Raw genomic sequence first — 17,063 nt, 5'->3', positions numbered from 1 at the left:
TTCCATGCTGTTGTCTACTGTGTCACTTGGTGGTCTGTCATCATCAGGAAGTAGAATGTCCAAAGGTAGCTTTGCATCTCGACCAAACATCAGGTAAAAGGGTGAGGATCCAGTCGTTGCATGTGGCGTAGCATTATAGGCGTAACATAACTCTTTCAGGTGTTCAGGCCACCTTCTTTTCTTTCTGCTGGTAGAGTTCTTAGAAGCTCATGTAGTGTACGTGTTGAATCTTTCGACTGCCCATTTCCTTGAGGATGATAGGGGGGTTGTCTTGGACTTCTTATTCCATACACTGCACACAATTCCTTGACTAGTTCTGCCTCAAATGACTGCTTGGTCAGAGTGTATTCTTTGGGGGATTCCATACCACAAGGAACCATTCTTTAATCAGGGTCTTGACTACGGTTGTAGCTTTCTGATCACGGCACGGTAGGTACAGCAATTGTAAACTTTGTGAACACATCTGTTAACACGAGGACATTTCTCTTCCATCTGTTGCAGGCTCAAGCAAGGTAAAATCCATCGCTAGCACTTCCAATGGCCTAGTAGCTAGTAGGCTTGCCCATCGGCGTTCTTGACTGGAGGTAGGATCCTTTGGCAATGACACATCTTTCACAATTTGAGATCCATTGCTTCACATCTCCTTGCATACCGGGCCACAACATCTTTTCCTCAAGAGCTGTTCTGTCCTGTCTTGTCCTTGATGTCCACATTGATCGTTGCGCACCCTTCAGTACTTGTGATTTCATTGATGTGGGGAGTAGCAGTAACCGAAGCTCACTTCCCTGTCCGACTCCTGTACGGCGGTAGAGAACTCCATGGCTTTCCTCAATCCTGTTCCAGTGACTAAGCAACTTCCTTGTATCCCTTGTCTCTTGTTGGCTTTGCCTTTTACTTGGCCGACGTCAAGGTTTCGGTAGTGGAGGAGACGACTGATACTGGGTCCTCCTGCTGTAGTCGTTGGATCTCTGTGAGAGGTTGTGGTTGGAATGAGGTTGCTTGCTCCTCCAGCGCACTTGTCTCTGTGTTGCTTATGAACGCTGCTGATACCATCAAATGTTGACGTACCTCTTCTGGTAGGTCTGTAGTATTGGTAGAATAGGCTAGTGTACTTCTTACTTCAACTGTGGTTGGTTCTTCATCTGGGTTGATGCGACTTAGAGCATCTGCATTCTGGTTGTGACGTCCAGGGCGGTACTTGATGGTGAAGTTGAAGTTTGCTAACTCTGCAGCCCACCTCTGCTCCACAGCTTTCAGCTTACTCTTTGACTGTAGGTATGTCAGCGGGTTGTTGTCTGTGTAGACGACAAACTTCGATCCCAGCAGGTACTCCCTGAACTTCTCACATACAGCCCACTTCAAGGCTAGTAGTTCCAGGTTCCTCGATGAGTAGTTCTCCATGTTTCGCTCTCCACCTCTCAGGCCTCGGCTGGCATAAGCGATCACTTTGACTCTTCCGTCCTGTTCTTGGGACAGCACGGCTCCCAATCCTTCGTTGGACGCATCCGTCTCTAGGATGAAGGGCTTGGTGTAGTCCGGGTAGGCCAGCACTGGTGCTGAGGTTAGTAGATTCTTTAACTTGTTGAAGCTCTTTTGGCATTCTTCTGTCCACAGTACGCCAATCTGCTTCCGGGTGGTCATGTTACTTCCTCCGCTCCCGAGCTCAGCAACTAACTTGTGCAGCGGACCTGCCACTTGAGCGAACTTGGGGACAAATCTTCTGTAGTAAGACGCGAAACCAAGGAATGATCGCACATCGCGCACTGTCTGGGGAACTGGCCACTCGTTAACTGCCTTTGTCTTTTCAGGGTCTGTCTCGACACCGTCAGCAGAGACCACGTGCCCCAGGTAGGACACCCGATCTCTGAAGAGTTGACACTTGGCTGGTTCAACCTTTAATCCATGATGCTTCAGCTTACTGAATACCGTTTCCAACCGCTCAAGATGTTCTTCAATGGTGGATGAGAAGACTATGATGTCGTCCAGATAGACCATCAGGGTGCGAAGTATGTCCTCTCGGAAGACTCCTTGCATCAACCTTTGGAAGGTCGCTGGGGCATTCTGTAGTCCAAACGGCATCCGAGTGTACTGAAACAAACCCATGGGCGTTGTGAACGCAGTCTTGTGCTGATCATCAGGATGGACTTCAACTTGATTGTAGGCTGATGCCAGATCTATGGTGGAAAAGTACTTTGCGCCACGCAGTGCCTCCAGTGATTCCTCTATCCTTGGTAGGGGGTACTGATCACGCTTGGTTTTCTGGTTCAGCTTCCGGTAGTCGACGCACATCCTCAAGGCTCCAGACTTCTTTCGTACAAGCACTATTGGGGAGGCATAGTTACTCTCACTTGGACATATCACTCCTTTTTCTAGCAAGTCTTGTAGATGCTGTTGCACCTCCTGGTATTGGTTTGGAGGAATCCTTCTGTAACGCTCTGTGACAGGCACATCATCGTCTGTGTAGATGCGATGATATGTTGTCTTTGTACAGCCAAGGTCCTCCTTACATGAAGCAAACACCTCTTCATTTCTTTCGAACATCTGGAGAGCTTTCTCCCTCTGAAGTTCCGTCCCGGGGAAATGTTCCAGGGTGATCCCGTGAGGGGGTGTCTGTATCCTTTGCCAACGTACTTTGCCCACAGCTTCCCGTTGGGGTGGCATCTGAGGGTCAGCACTAAGGTTACAGCACACTGTCACCATGTTATTCTCGTGTAGGAACTCCAACTGCTCTCCTCTCTTGACCATCTCTCCCTCTCGCACAATTCCAATCCGCGTCCTCGGCTTTAGCCATATGTCCTTTGCCGTCTGGTTGGCAACTCTGACATAGTAACACGTCTTGGTAGTATCCACGAGAGTACTGGCCACGGTGAGGTTTCCTTCTACTGGTACACCAAGGGGTTCGATCACAGCATCAGTGCCCCATGATGGGCCTGTGACCAAGATATCAGATTCTGTGAAAGCAGGGACCCAGACTTTGTCTGAGCCGGCTACTTTCACGAACCCAGTTTTACGTTTACTCTTCTTCTCTTCATCTTGCAGGATCTGTTGGTATTGGGGCACCTGCCCAAGAACGTTGGTTCCCAGTAGGCCAGGTACCCTCCTCTGCATGACTGTAGTGGCTGCTGTGTCCTTCGTGATGAAGATGCCGCACCCAGGGACCACCACTCCTCCGATCTCTACTGCAGCGATGATATATCCAATGTAAGGGATGTCCAAACCGTTAGCTCCTCGCAGCTGCAGTAATCTTGTTTCAGGGTGTAGGTCTCCTAGGGTTGGCTGTAGCTTTTCCCTGTAGAACGACTCGGTGATGAGGGTAACCATGGAGCCCGTATCCACTAAGCTTTTCACAGGTACTCCGCCAATCCTCGCCACCACTGTGGGACTTGTCCCGACAAACTTTTCGTTCTGAAAAAGAGAATTAGAGCCACTACAGTTCCTCTCCACGGCGTGGCTCACTGCCGTGGAGAGCTGGAGTTTGACTCCTTCTGTGGTGCTGCTGGTGCCTTGTCTTTCAGGGGCTTTGGGCAGTTCGGCCGAAGATGTCCAAGCTCGTGGCAGTTGTAACATCTCCTCGGACCACGTGGGGGACTTCGTGGTGGTGATGGGCTTGCTAACTTCATGGTAAGTTGGGTTAGCAGCTTCTGCTGCCCATCCAGCAATTTTTGTTGCTGCATGAGCCTCTCCACCAGGGCCTTCTGTCCTGCTGTAAGCTCTTGGATGGCATTTACTTGGTTGCTCTCCACCAACACCTCCTTGGCTGCTGCATGGCGATGTGCTCCTCTATCTGTGTCTTCCGAGCTACGATAGGCCTCTTGCCTCGCCTCGTTGAAGGTCTTCTTGGGATGTTCTCTGATATAGCGCTTGAGATCCCTGCGCAACAGGTTGTCACGCAAGTTCTCAACGAATGTGTCTCTGAGGTTCTGGTCCTTGTTTTCCAGGGCTCCTACGTGTACTCTGGTTATGTGCTCCGCCATCGACATCAGGGCATGGGCAAAGTCCTGGATGGGCTCCCTGTCACCTTGTTTTCTGGCGAAAAACCTCTGGAGAAGCTGGGTCTTGGTGAGCTTCTCTCCGAAGACGTCTCTCAGAATCCTGAAGAAACCCTCCGGGTCTGTCCAGTCATCCGCAGGCCTTAGTCGAACTTCATCTCGAGCCGCTCCTTCTAAGCTATGGTACAGGAAATCCACCGCCTCTTGAGAAGTTAACTTCTGGGCAGCCACAGACCTCTGTGCATCCGCTATCCAGTCTTCAAGCACCTTGTCGTCTCTGCCACCAGCATACTTTCTCAGCTTCTTCTCCCTTGGCACTGTCACTTTCACCACTGGTGCAGGAACAGGTTGGGCAGGGGGTCCTCCTTCAGCCTGCATGCCATCCAGCTGTGCCTTGAGTGCAGCCAATTGCTCTGTGAGTGCAGCCACAGCTTCTTCTGCCATGATTTCAGTCTTGTTCCCGTTGGTAAATAATCAGTAACTACTAATGTCAACTTTCTTGCAATCCCACTTCTGACACCAAAAATGTAACCGGCGGCAAGGCGCTCAGCTATGAATCAGATTGCAAGTGGTTTTGACAAAAGAATTTATTGAAAAATTCACACAACTTTACAATACACGAAAAAAAAACGGGAACGAGATTACAGGATATCTCTTTACATCGTAGAGAATTCCTTGTCTTGATATGTGCAACGTCTTCAAGAACTTTTACTACACTGATTTAAGCTTAGTTTGGGCCTACTTTTATGGGAAAACCTGCATTCTTAAGACCTTACACATCCTACGCAATGTTGCACGCCCTAGGCGCAAACAGGATGTCCCAAACACGAACTTACGTAAACAAGCGCCAAACCTAGGCATGACTCACTGTAATGTAATTACGTACGGAAATTATTTCTTGCTTACGCATTTTCCACGCAAACAGTTAACTAAAGAATTACATTCCTATGTGTACACGAGGCATTCCTAATTAAAAATATAGATTTATGTCTAAATAATTACTGTCCAAAATAGTGTCTTTTGACTCTGTCACATTATATTTAAACTCATCATCAATACTGAGACTGCATGGTGCAAAGACACCTACACTGCCATGTAGGTACATGTACCACTTGTACAGCGGTAATGAGGTGACCATAGCAAAGTGTATAGTATGGAGCAACAAAGAAGATGAGCAATGATTTGCCAAAAAATATTGCTAATGGAGAGATTACTGGCCAAAATTCCTCATTTTTAATGAAGACGAATATTTTTCAAACTCATGAAAATTATGAAGTGAAGCAAAGTCTTTATTTCAAGAGGGTAACACCTAAAAGTGAAACCCTCAAATAATAATAAATTTGTATTTAATATATTTTAAAAATTCTGAATTTACTATTTAACTTTTTTGCAATAGTAATCAACAGAATAGAGCAATTACAGCAAACACTGGAACAGCAGAATGAGACACAATTAGAAGCTGCAAGAAACATTGAAAGAAAAGGTAAGACAAAATGTTTTACCTACCTAGAGTGCAAACAATTAATCCGTGAAACACTAATTACTAAATAGTACAAAATAGTGCTACTTAAACAATAGAAAACAATGGAATTTGCATGACATTGTGCTATTTAGTATTACTAAAGTTTCATGGTTATATTGTTTGCACTCTAGTAATTAACATTACCTTATGGGCTAATCATTATTTATGTCTAGGGGAGCTGGTTAAAAAGAGGGGAAATATAGAGAGAAAAGGGGGAGCTAGTTAGAGTGTCAGTTAGAGTGATAGGACATGTTGTGTTGATATAAAAAGATAAATTAAATACAATAAGATAAGAAAAATGTAAAGTTATAAAATATAAAAGAGTGATCTAAAAAGTCTTATGATATATACAAAATATTAAAAAGCTAATAAATATTTTTAATTTATACTATCGACTGATGTTATTTTCTCATAATCTAAGTTTAATTCATTATATTCTCATTATTGTATTATATTATTATCATTATATTCTTATTATGTATATGTCATGAAGTGGATGGTATGGTGACTGTAATGGTCCAGTCAGGTTATGGTGTGTAAGATGTCAGTTAGAGTGATAGGACATGTATATGACATGAAGTGGATGGTATGGTGACTGTAATGGTCCAGTCAGGTTATGGTGTGTAAGACGTCAGTTAGAGTGGTAGGACATGTACATGACATGAAGTGGATGGTATGGTGACTGTAATGGTCCAGTCAGGTTATATTGTATGTAATTAGCATAATTAATATCAGTGTTTTTCCTGTCATTCTTAACAGTTGATCAAGTGTTGAGTCAAGGGCAACAAGGTCAGAAGAGGTCAGCAGCTGATGTCCAGCCAGGTTGGTTTTCTGAACTTGAATTGAATTTGTTAAACTGCAGTTCATAATAGTATAATTTTAATATATTTTTACACAGCAATTTCCAGTAAATTCTTAAAACCTTTTACGTATGTTTAAAATAATAGAACAACACTTCCAAGTCATAAAGAGTAAGAGTATCTGAAATACAAAACCACTGTGTGTCATTACCAAAAAAGCAATGTATTAGGTCCAGATTTTTTGAATTTTTATAGGTCAGATAAAGGGGAATAACATTTCAGAGTTGGGTATGCACGCAGTGAAAAAAGATATCCATTTGTGCATTTAATCCTCCACACCTATTCAAATGTAGGTGTTTTGTTGCTTATGGTGCTTCATGGTGTTTTCTTTCTTTACCACTATCTTATTAAACAAGTTGATAAGAAAAACGTTTTGACAGTGCAATAACTGTAGCCGGGGCCACTTAGACCAGTTAAACAAGAGAACCTGAATTAAAATGTGGAATAAAACAAATTCATTTCAACTTTGGGTAGTGGAACCAATCAGAAACCTAGATTGTATGAGAATAGTAATTTGACCCTGCAGATGTTACGTGTAAACAACTAGATAGCCATTGTTGTTTTCTCATGGGAATAAAAGGATATGTTGAATGGTATTGTGTTCTGCTACTTTCTGATTGGCTGCACTACCCAAAGTTAGAATGTATTGTTTTCATTCTATAATTTGATTGGTCCTTGCTATCTAGGTGGCCCTGGTTATAGTAGTCACACTGTAAAACCTGTGATAGGGGTTTTGATGTGAATTACCCTTTTCTGTATGTACACTTATTTCAAAAAAGTTTGTTGGAGCCAAAGGAGATAAGCAATAGGTCATTGCAAGACAGAAAGAAATGATTAATGGGCATGCATCTAAACAGGAATAATCAAGGTGTTATAATGGCTTCATCGACTAATAAGCAACGCTGAATATCTCAACAATTAATCTTTGTGTCCTTGATGAGAATGTTAAATAGTAAGAAACATTCCAGCTATTTTTGTATTTTCTGAGATACCACTCAGTTTAATTGTGGTTCTTTTTAAGAGACCTAGGAAAAGAACATGAAGATATAGAAATATAGATAAGTTATAGTGCTTGGGAACGAGGTTATACCGGGCGAAAGACCCTTGGAATTAAATTCAGAAAAATTAATTTCCAACCTCGCTGGGAATCGAACCCACAACCTTCAGAATTGTACTACCGAACAGTGTTGTGTAATGAAAATATTAAGCTTCTAAAAACCAAATGACTCTCCATTGAAAATATTTCTCCAGTGCATAGCTTAGAATAATTACTGGTCAGCCTCTGGTCACTATGACTGGCCAAATTAGTTTTAGCTCAGCCATACCTCATTTCTGGCTCAACATTTGTGATCAAAATGACCAGCAAGACAAAAATTTAACCATTCAAGTTCCAATTCCCGCCAGACATTGTCCAATGACCAGCCCTGCAGTGAAGTTGCCATAGCCAGCTTGAAAACAAAATGAAATGAAATTTTGTAGACGCGTGCTGCATGTCCTTGGGTCTTGGAATGTCCTATCACTTATCACCTATTACATATCTCCTTTGACTCTGACAACCTTTTTGAAAATAGGTGTATACACTTATTTCAATAAAGTTAGTCGCCTTAAAAGCTACAAAGCTGAGACCAACAAGGATTATGAGTAGTTACATTTGATGTTTCAACCGCTTTAATAACTGTTGATGGATTTTAGATCTTTTACCAGTTAGTCTCACCTCTTCTGAGCATCCTCAAGCTGCAAATTGTATCACAAGCTTTACTTGATATTAAAAATTTCCCATGATCCTCAGTGATCTCAGCTTTCTAGGTTTTTTGGTGACTAACTTTATTGAAATAAGTGTATACCATTTTTAAGTCCCCAGAAGAAACTAGTTACAAACCTGTCTTATATTTCCATACACCTCTAAAGGTGGTCAGAGCTAAAGGAGAGAGAAAAAGGAATTATTGGCATACATCTAAACACAAATAATTGAGGACTTAAAATAACTTTGTCTACTAAAAGTAACACTGAATTTCTCAATATTGGGCTCTGTATTCTTGAGAAGCATAATATAAAGAAACACAAGTCATTCCAGCTATTCTTGTATCTTGGAATGACCTGTCTAATTGCCTATTGTCTTTGACTTTAACAACCTTTTTTGAAATAAGTGTTTACACAATAGCAAATGTGACATTCCCAAATGAGCAAAACCATCCTCTTTATTTGTAATTTGTAAAAAGTGGGATTTTTGTGTTTTTAGAGGAAGATGTCAAGACCAAAAAACCAAGAACTACAATCAACAACAGAGAGAGGGATCATGCTGAAGGTATCTTTCACTTTTCTACATGTTTTCTTTTACATACTCATCTGGTATATAGTGTAAAGATGTATGGATGTACTTATCTGGTATATAGTACCGGGGGGGGGGGGGGGGTACTCTGCCAGGATTTGGGTAGGGGTGTTCCGCTGGGATTCTAAAAGGGGTACCCTGTTTATGACAAAAAAACTCAATATAATAATATCATGCCAGCTCGCGTATCGCTTTTTGAAGACCATAATAACCAGTTTCAGTCAATACAAAAGGAGAAACCCTGAATATGACAGGAAACTCAGGAAAAAATTGGAACTTGAGTGAAATTGCATACCCTGTTTATGACAAGAAGCTTGAAAAACCATACCCTGTTCAGCGGATCATCCCCGTATAGTCCATATATGGGAGTACCCCCCCCCCCCCCCCCGGGTATATAGTATATAGATGTATTGATGTACTCATCTGGTATATGGATGTATACATGTACTCATCTGGTATATAGTGTATAGATGTATGGATGTACTCATCTGGTATATAGATGTATGGATGCCCTCATCTGGTATATAGTGTATAGATGTACTCATCTGGTATATAGTGTATAGATGTCTAGATGTACTCATCTGGTATATAGTGTATAGATGTACGCATCTGGTATATAGTGTATAGATGTACTCATCTGGTATATAGTGTATAGATGTATAGATGTACTCATCTGGTATATAGTGTATGGATGTACTCATCTGGTATATAGTGTGTGGATGTAGTCATCTGGTATATAGTGTATAAATTTCACTTTTCCAACATGATTGGTTTGCTGGAAATGATATTGAATAAATTAGGACTGACTGTTTATTGTGTGGTTCCAGATAATTTCCACACCCTACCATGGAGAATAATTGACAAAAGGTCCCCCACCCCTTTGGAATTTCCACTAAAAAATTTTCTATACAAACCTTGTAATGTCATATGTAGGGTATGGATTTTTCTGAAACCACACATTCAAAGAAAAAGAATATTACACTTACCTCCCTTACCATATAAATTGGATTTCATGAAGATCGACAACAGCAGTGTTTAGAATATTGTTTTTAAAAATATCCTTTTTTTTCCAGATTCCGAAATGCTAAAAGAGGCAATAAAAGCCAACACAGAAAACCAAACTAAAATCATGGCTGCACATGACATTCCCAGTGCAAAGACAGACGACATCTTTACCAATCTGACAGTATATTATGCAGATAAAAAACAAGACCACGCAAAAAGAACGATGGATCGTAAAGTTGAGAAATACGAAGATATTTTCATTGACATGAAAGGAGAAAATCCAAAATTACTTCTTACCGGTAAACCCGGGATAGGTAAAACCTTTCTCTGTGAGAAAGTCATACGAGATTGGTCTATGAATAGAATATTTCAAAAGGAAAACACTCCTAATATTCAGTTCGCCTACCTGTTGAAGTTCCGTCAGCTCAGTTTACAGGGCGACAAAAAGATGAATTTACAAGAATTACTGAATTGTTCGCCCCTTCTTGACGACAATTCAGTCGTCAACGATTCATTATTTGTACATTTAATTCAAAATCCCTCCAAGGTACTGATCATCTTGGACGGGTTTGATGAATGTTCAGAAGAGCACCGTAAACAAATCGCTAGCGATTACGAGAAACGATATGCAAATAATCCCAAAGAAAAGATGCCAATCCCTGCACTTTGTTCTAAACTGATTAGAGGAAAGGTTTTAAGAAATTCTGTTGTTCTGGTATCTTCAAGGCCAGGCAAGGCCGAGAAGTTGGGGAAAGTCCAATTTGATCGATACGTAGAAATTTCGGACTTTTCACCTGAACAAGTCACCGAGTATGTTGACAAATATTTCAACGAACCAGAAAAAGAACAAACAAAAAAGGTGGTACGCGAACACGTAGAAAAAAATGAGAACCTAATAAGTTTTTGTCATATTCCGCTATTGTCTTTTTTGTTGTGCTGGTGTTTAGAATGGCGAATTAGTCGTTCAGGAATCACAGAAAATCTACCCGCTAAAATAACTGATCTTTATGATGAGGTTGCTAAAGTCTTAATAGAAAAACTCCATGCAAATCTCAAATATTCAGAAATGTCAGAATATACTGAGCAAACAGCTAAAGAAACGCTAGATAAACTAGCAAAATTGGCTGCTAATTTACAGAAGGAAAGTAAATATATTTTTGACGAAGAAGACATGAAAAAAGTAGACCTTTCCGAGGACGAAATTAAAAACTTGAAAGTAAGCGGCATTCTTCATTGTGTTCCTGGAATTAGAATTACTCCTTTTGAAACAAAAGCAGAGTTTAGTTTCACTCATTTGACTCTGCAGGAATATCTCTCTGCTTCTTTTTTTGTAAAATATAAAGAAATCCCAGAGGATGTGAGTAATCAGACGTTTGTGTTCATGTGTGGACTTTTGTCGAAGAAAAAAGATGGAGAACAACTAATGAATAAACTAATCCAACAGATATCACCTAAGGATAAAAGATTTAAGCTAAATAAACTGCGAATGTTACAGTGTCTGTATGAGTATGGAGAGCAAGAACTAACTAAGCAAACCATAAATAATCTGTACTATAGATACTGTAATAGGGATGGGATCATTGGTTTTGACAAAGTAACTGATGCTGATGTGAAATACGTATCGTATTTGTTGGATATCATTCGTTCACTAAAAGAACATCATCCACAGTCATCTAGTGATTATACATTGGACATTAGTAAGTCATCTTTAACCTCGTTTGGGGTTGGTGTTGTTTGTCGTTCACTTGTTCATAATTCGTTCATAACTAGACTGGACCTGTCAGATTGTAGTTTAGATGATAAATGTGTAGAAAGAATAACCAACTCATTAGTAAACACTGAAATAACCAAACTAGAGCTAAATGGCAATAAAATAACAGAAAAAGGAGTGAAGAGTATTTGTAGTGTACTAACACAAACTAAAATAACCTACCTAGACCTAGGGTATAATAATATTACAGATGAAGGAGTGAAGAGTATTTGTAGTGTACTAACACAAACTAAAATAACCGACCTACTCCTATATGGGAATAATATTACAGATGAAGGAGTGAAGAGTATTTGTAGTGTACTAACACAAACTAAAATAACCGACCTACTCCTTTATGTGAATAATATTACAGATGAAGGAGTGAAGAGTATTTGTAGTGTACTAACACAAACTAAAATAACCCACCTATTCCTAGGGAAGAATAATATTACAGATGAAGGAGTGAAGAGTATTTGTAGTGTACTAACACAAACTAAAATAACCCACCTAAGCCTAGATAACAATAATATTACAGACGAAGGAGCAGAGAGTATTTGTAGTGTACTAACACAAACTAAAATAACCTACCTAGACCTAGGGGAGAATAATATTACTGATGAAGGAGTGAAGAGTATTTGTAGTGTACTAACACAAACTAAAATAACCTACCTATTCCTAGGGACTAATATTACAGATGAAGGAGCAGAGAGTATTTGTAGTGTCATCATACAAGATGATTGTCAAGTAGAATACTTATCCTTATCTGACAATAAGAAAATAACTGCAGAATGTAAGGAACGTGTAAAACGACTTGTAAAAAAACACAAACCTGGTGTTGAATTGAATATTTAGATGAATGAAAAAGAGTATTATACTGGAATATATCTGTAATTATTTGTACAATATTGTATTAGATAATAAAGTAAATATTGTAGTTTAATCTTGTTTGGACTGAATAATTTCTGTTTTTCTCAACACAAATCCCTTGAAAATCCAAGATATTTATTGATAAATGTCAAGTGGTTTGATATCAATACAACTACAAATTGGTTTGGATCAATATTTCTATTGAACAAAGTTAAAAGAGACTTTTTCCCAACAAATAAAGTCATTTTTTCAGGTTCTTATTTTGAACAAAGTGAATTTGACTCAGAACAGCAAAAAAATACTTACTTTCTTCTTCAAAATCAAAATATTCGACTTGAAAATAAAAGAACCCCTCCATATTTTTCACTATTCTACAGAGTTTCATTCATAAAGTAGTCTTTTTCATTGGTTTTGATTGGTTTTTGTTAATAATACCGCGGTAAAGTAAAAACTTTGTGGTAAAAAATGGCGGCAAATGATCGCTTGTTTTGTTGCGTCGAAGATGGACGAAAAAATGAGTAAAAAAGAAACTGTACTGACAAATATAAGATGGAATTACTAAAATATATGGAAAAATATTGATTCAACAAATCAATTTAAAAGAGAAAAATGTAAAGATCGTTAAAAAGGGCTTTTTCTCGAATTTGTTTGAGTAGAAAGAAAACATGATTCAAAACCAAGACTTTGTGTTCGCTCGAGTTTATTCAACTTTTCATGATGTACAAAGCTCTTTCTTTATTATTTACAATTTTAAAGCATTTCGATTATTTGACTTTATTTTCCTTCTCAAACCTTGACGGAATTACAACGAAGAACCAAAATCTGAATTATATGTTAAAAAATCCGTGAAGACGACAATAAGAAGCAAGTCTAAAATATTTCAGGGATAAAAACACATGGTGTCTTGTAAAAACAGGAATATCAAGAAACGACCGAGTTTTTGCTTACCGTTTGTTTGTTCTTTTAATACAAGACTCTTCCTTCAAAACAACTGAAGATAATAAAGTCCAAACGAAAGTCTCGACGGCCATTTTAGAGTCTGACAAACTCGAAGCTGAAAGTATTAATTTCCATGCTATTTTATCCCTTTAAAAGTCTAATCCAAAAAGATTTACTAGTTGAGGTATTCACTCCCAATTTGTTTGGTTTTGCAAGTCAATAAAGTGTTGAGAAGAGAGCAATAATCCAGTAGACATTCTTGGTTCAAAGAACAAGAAAATACTAAACCAACTTTGAACTCTTTGGACCAACAACCAGTCACGTGGGACAAAGAGCGGGAAAATCATCAACGCTGATTGGATGACACACTAGATTATAATAGACCATCCTCGTTAAGGGTTTCAGCCCCGATTTGCAATAATGATTATTATTAATGATTGTAATAATATAATTAAGGGATATACATGATGAATAGGAGTAATGCACTTGCCAAGCCACAGGAAGACCAAGATGAAATTAAATGGGACCCAAAATCAATGCTGGCTCTTCCATTAGTCATACAGGGATAAGGATATTTGTCTGAATGAGGGATTTATTTGTCAATAAATATCTGGTACGTGGAAAAGTTCAATCATAACACTATCCAAATTATGAGTATGACGTGTGTGTAAAAAAATAAAAAAATAAGTAAAAAGAAATCGAAAGAGAAAGAACTAACGGCTGAATACAGCAATCTCTTTTATTTCAAAGACAATGAAATAGCTGTAACATTTTTACCTACAACTAAATCTGATCAACGCAAAGATAGCGAAAAGTTATCCATCTACAAGATCTCTAAATGCTATTGGCTAATCTGTAATATACAATATTATTAGTATAGAACGAGATAGTAGTTAGTGCACCTTAATTCATGATTACGCAACCAAGACCACTCCAGACCTCTGGCGTTTCCATTCCGTCAATCAAAATATTGATCATTTCATATTGGATGAATTTTGATGAAAAAAATTTGAGAACCAAACATCTAGAGACGGCCTGTGACGTCATCATGCAAATTGGTGTAAAACTGTAGTGAACATTACTTTACAGAATAACACGACGAAAGTTAGCACAACACGGGGAGGATTTGATCCGTAACGAGTGAAAAACACGGTGCACGGTCACTGTACGGTAATGAGCAATCGCAAGGCGTCTATTTTTTTGTTCCTCCAATCAGAATACACGGATTTTGTATGGTCTCGATAAGGGCACACCGCACCCATACTAGATCTCCTCTAACATGACTAATAATAATAACATAGCATGGCATAAGGCACTGAAGCAAGACAACACAGGACACGATGGGTAATACCCTTACAGTAACACTTTATATGCAGTACTTGTATGGCTAAATAAAAGACAAATCTATTGTAAGCATTGAAAGTCCAGCCCTTTTAGTCCAGGCTTAGACCACAGGAGGCCCAAATGTGGCAAAAGCCTTTCCTGTGTATTAAACGAAAAATGTAGTCTAAAATGGAATAACAATGAATGGAACGATTTAGCCTTCTTGATAGGCACCGGAAATACGTCACATCCTTGTTTTCTAATAACCTATCAGCATAATAATAATCCTCAACTAGTTGAGTAAGTTAACCCTTAGGTCAACTCTGTCTTGGTCAATAGATGTTAGTATCTGACCAGGAGAGCTCTATTGTCTCCTTAAACTTGACTGGGTCAAGCTGCTGGCTTGGTATCGTGTAGTCTTGTTTGCTGAACTCGTACGGTACAAATTCAGCAATTTGAGTTGGACACTCCCAACGAATATCTTGGTTGGTTTATGTAACAGTTAACCAGCTGGATGGTGGTGTTTGTGTGACCTAGCTAAAGGCTCAATCTAGACTAATGGTATTGCTATTTACGAAGTCTGAAACTTGAAACAACAGTAGGCTGGTCCAGTAATACATGAGTGCCAAACTGGTTAGTTGATGGTAAGTGGTTGGTTAGTCCATGGTAGGTGGTTGGTTAGTTGATGGTAAGTGGTTGGTTAGTTGATGGTAAGTGGTTGGTTAGTTGATGCTAAGTGGTTGGTTAGTTGATGCTAAGTGGTTGGTTAGTTGATGCTAAGTGGTTGGTTAGTTGATGCTAAGTGGTTGGTTAGTTGATGCTAAGTGGTTGGTTAGTCCATGGTAAGTGGTTGGTTAGTTGATGGTAAGTGGTTGGTTAGTTGATGGTAAGTGGTTGGTTAGTCCATGGTAAGTGGTTGGTTAGTTGATGGTAAGTGGTTGGTTAGTCCATGGTAGGTGGTTGGTTAGTTGATGGTAAGTGGTTGGTTAGTCCATGGTAAGTGGTTGGTTAGTTGATGCTAAGTGGTTGGTTAGTCCATGGTAGGTGGTTGGTTAGTTGATGGTAAGTGGTTGGTTAGTTGATGGTAAGTGGTTGGTTAGTTGATGGTAAGTGGTTGGTTAGTCCATGGTAAGTGGTTGGTTAGTTGATGGTAAGTGGTTGGTTAGTTGATGGTAGGTGGTTGGTTAGTTGATGGTCAGTGGTTGGTTAGTTGATGATGAGTGGTTGGTTAGTTGATGGTAAGTGGTTAGTTAGTTGGTGGTAAGTGGTTGGTTAGTCCATAGTAAGTGGTTGGTGGTCTGTTATGGACCAATTATTAATCAAACAATTTTTACGACACAAGTCTAAAATTATTTCAAGCTGTTTCCTTTTTTCAACGTTTGCTTAACTGCAAGGTTTGTTCTGGTCAAACTAACGTTACAAGTAAATAAGCAAAACTACGTCGATCTTTTTCCCCAAGTCGTTAAGCTAGCAACGCCATAAACTCCACTAAATACATTTGCAGCACGACACCCGTTACTAGGCAACGCTACAAGTTAAGCACTATGGACACAAACACCTGGAATGTTGGGTCGATTGTTGCAAGCTGGCACTGCTGCTGTTCCATGATTAGCTTTGTTGCTATGGTGACCTGGAGCAACCAATGAAATTGATGTAGAGAATATGGACAGACAGGATTGTCTGGTATCGTCTCGTCTATACCCATGCAGTCCATCCTTCGTACATCTGGCTGAGATTGTCCAGACTGGTTGCTTCATGGATAACATGGTCAACCTTGAGAAGTCACAATTCAAAATAGGGATCATTTGTAGCATAAGCAGTAGCAAGGGCGGCAACGACGACAACAACAGCAGTAGCAGCAGCAACGACAACAGCAGCAACAACAGTAGCAAAACTAACAACAGGTGCAACGCCTTTTTATTGACGCAATATTTGTTATTAAAAAGAAACAATAAGATCCTACCTGGTCCGTTACAGACAATCTCTTTGCTTGATCCGCATCCCTGCCATCAAGTTTTGCTTTTACTTTCCTCCACACACTGATGGCATATGTGTTACGCTGTTGTAGAGCTGTTATCAGATATCAAGATATCAATATACATCATACTAAATTACCATAGATAATAAACATCATACTAAGTCATAGATAATAGATAGACTGGTTAAGAAACTCAACAAATGTCAAAGGGTTTGTCTTGGTTATGGCAAATGTGAAACGACAGATGACAAGCACAAAAGTCTTCAGAATTAGTGAAAACGAAAAAAAATAACAAACAATTGTCTTTGGTGAGGTTTGCAAAAGGTGATGCATGATGCAGGCAAATAATGAAAACGTTGTAATGTATGCCATATGCAGGATAGAAAAATGTGATGCTTAAGACTTGACATTGAACGTGGACACGTGAAGCTTTTATTCCAAACTGAACGATTTGTTTTTCTTCGTGTACGATAACGATGCTGTGCTAGATATTTGAATCAA

General features: G+C 39.4%; 2 protein-coding genes across 3 annotated transcripts in view; one reads left to right on the top strand and one right to left on the bottom strand.

Annotated features, from left to right (window-relative positions):
- Positions 1–5,057: 5,057 nt before the first annotated feature.
- Positions 5,058–12,395, top strand: LOC148910353 (NACHT, LRR and PYD domains-containing protein 3-like). Its single transcript, XM_089032044.1, has 5 exons — positions 5,058–5,088; positions 5,386–5,472; positions 6,271–6,333; positions 8,611–8,676; positions 9,774–12,395. The coding sequence occupies exons 1-5, from the start codon at positions 5,058–5,060 to the stop codon at positions 12,305–12,307; spliced, it is 2,781 nt and encodes a 926-aa protein (XP_088888170.1). The 3' UTR covers positions 12,308–12,395.
- Positions 12,396–13,982: 1,587 nt separating this feature from the next.
- LOC116297248 (serine/threonine-protein kinase SMG1) overlaps positions 13,983–17,063 on the bottom strand; it is a 48,830-nt gene continuing 45,749 nt past the window's right edge. For both annotated transcript variants that reach the window (XM_031705438.2, XM_031705439.2), the window contains exons 77-78: positions 16,548–16,654; positions 13,983–16,357 (exon numbers count right to left, since the gene is read on the bottom strand). In XM_031705438.2, the coding sequence (XP_031561298.2) occupies positions 16,280–16,357; positions 16,548–16,654 (185 nt within the window). In that variant the 3' untranslated portion in view covers positions 13,983–16,279. The remainder of the gene's footprint in view (positions 16,358–16,547; positions 16,655–17,063) is intronic.

This window comes from Actinia tenebrosa, unplaced genomic scaffold (genome assembly GCF_029948245.1).
Source record: "Actinia tenebrosa isolate PJP-AT-01 unplaced genomic scaffold, QUT_ActTen_1.0 PGA_scaffold17__23_contigs__length_9995812, whole genome shotgun sequence".
NCBI classification, from domain to species: Eukaryota; Metazoa; Cnidaria; class Anthozoa; order Actiniaria; family Actiniidae; genus Actinia; species Actinia tenebrosa.
The sequence above is the reverse complement of the archived record's forward strand: the minus strand, read 5'-3'. Positions and strand labels throughout refer to the sequence as shown.

Excerpts from the sequence above, each read along its gene's own strand:
- LOC148910353 (XM_089032044.1), top strand. The coding sequence starts at position 5,058 with ATGGTGCAAAGACACCTACACTGCCATGTAG. Across the intron at positions 5,089-5,385 it reads ACACCTACACTGCCATGTAG|TAATCAACAGAATAGAGCAA; the intron begins GTACATGTACCA and ends TTTTTGCAATAG. Across the intron at positions 5,473-6,270 it reads AAGAAACATTGAAAGAAAAG|TTGATCAAGTGTTGAGTCAA; the intron begins GTAAGACAAAAT and ends CATTCTTAACAG.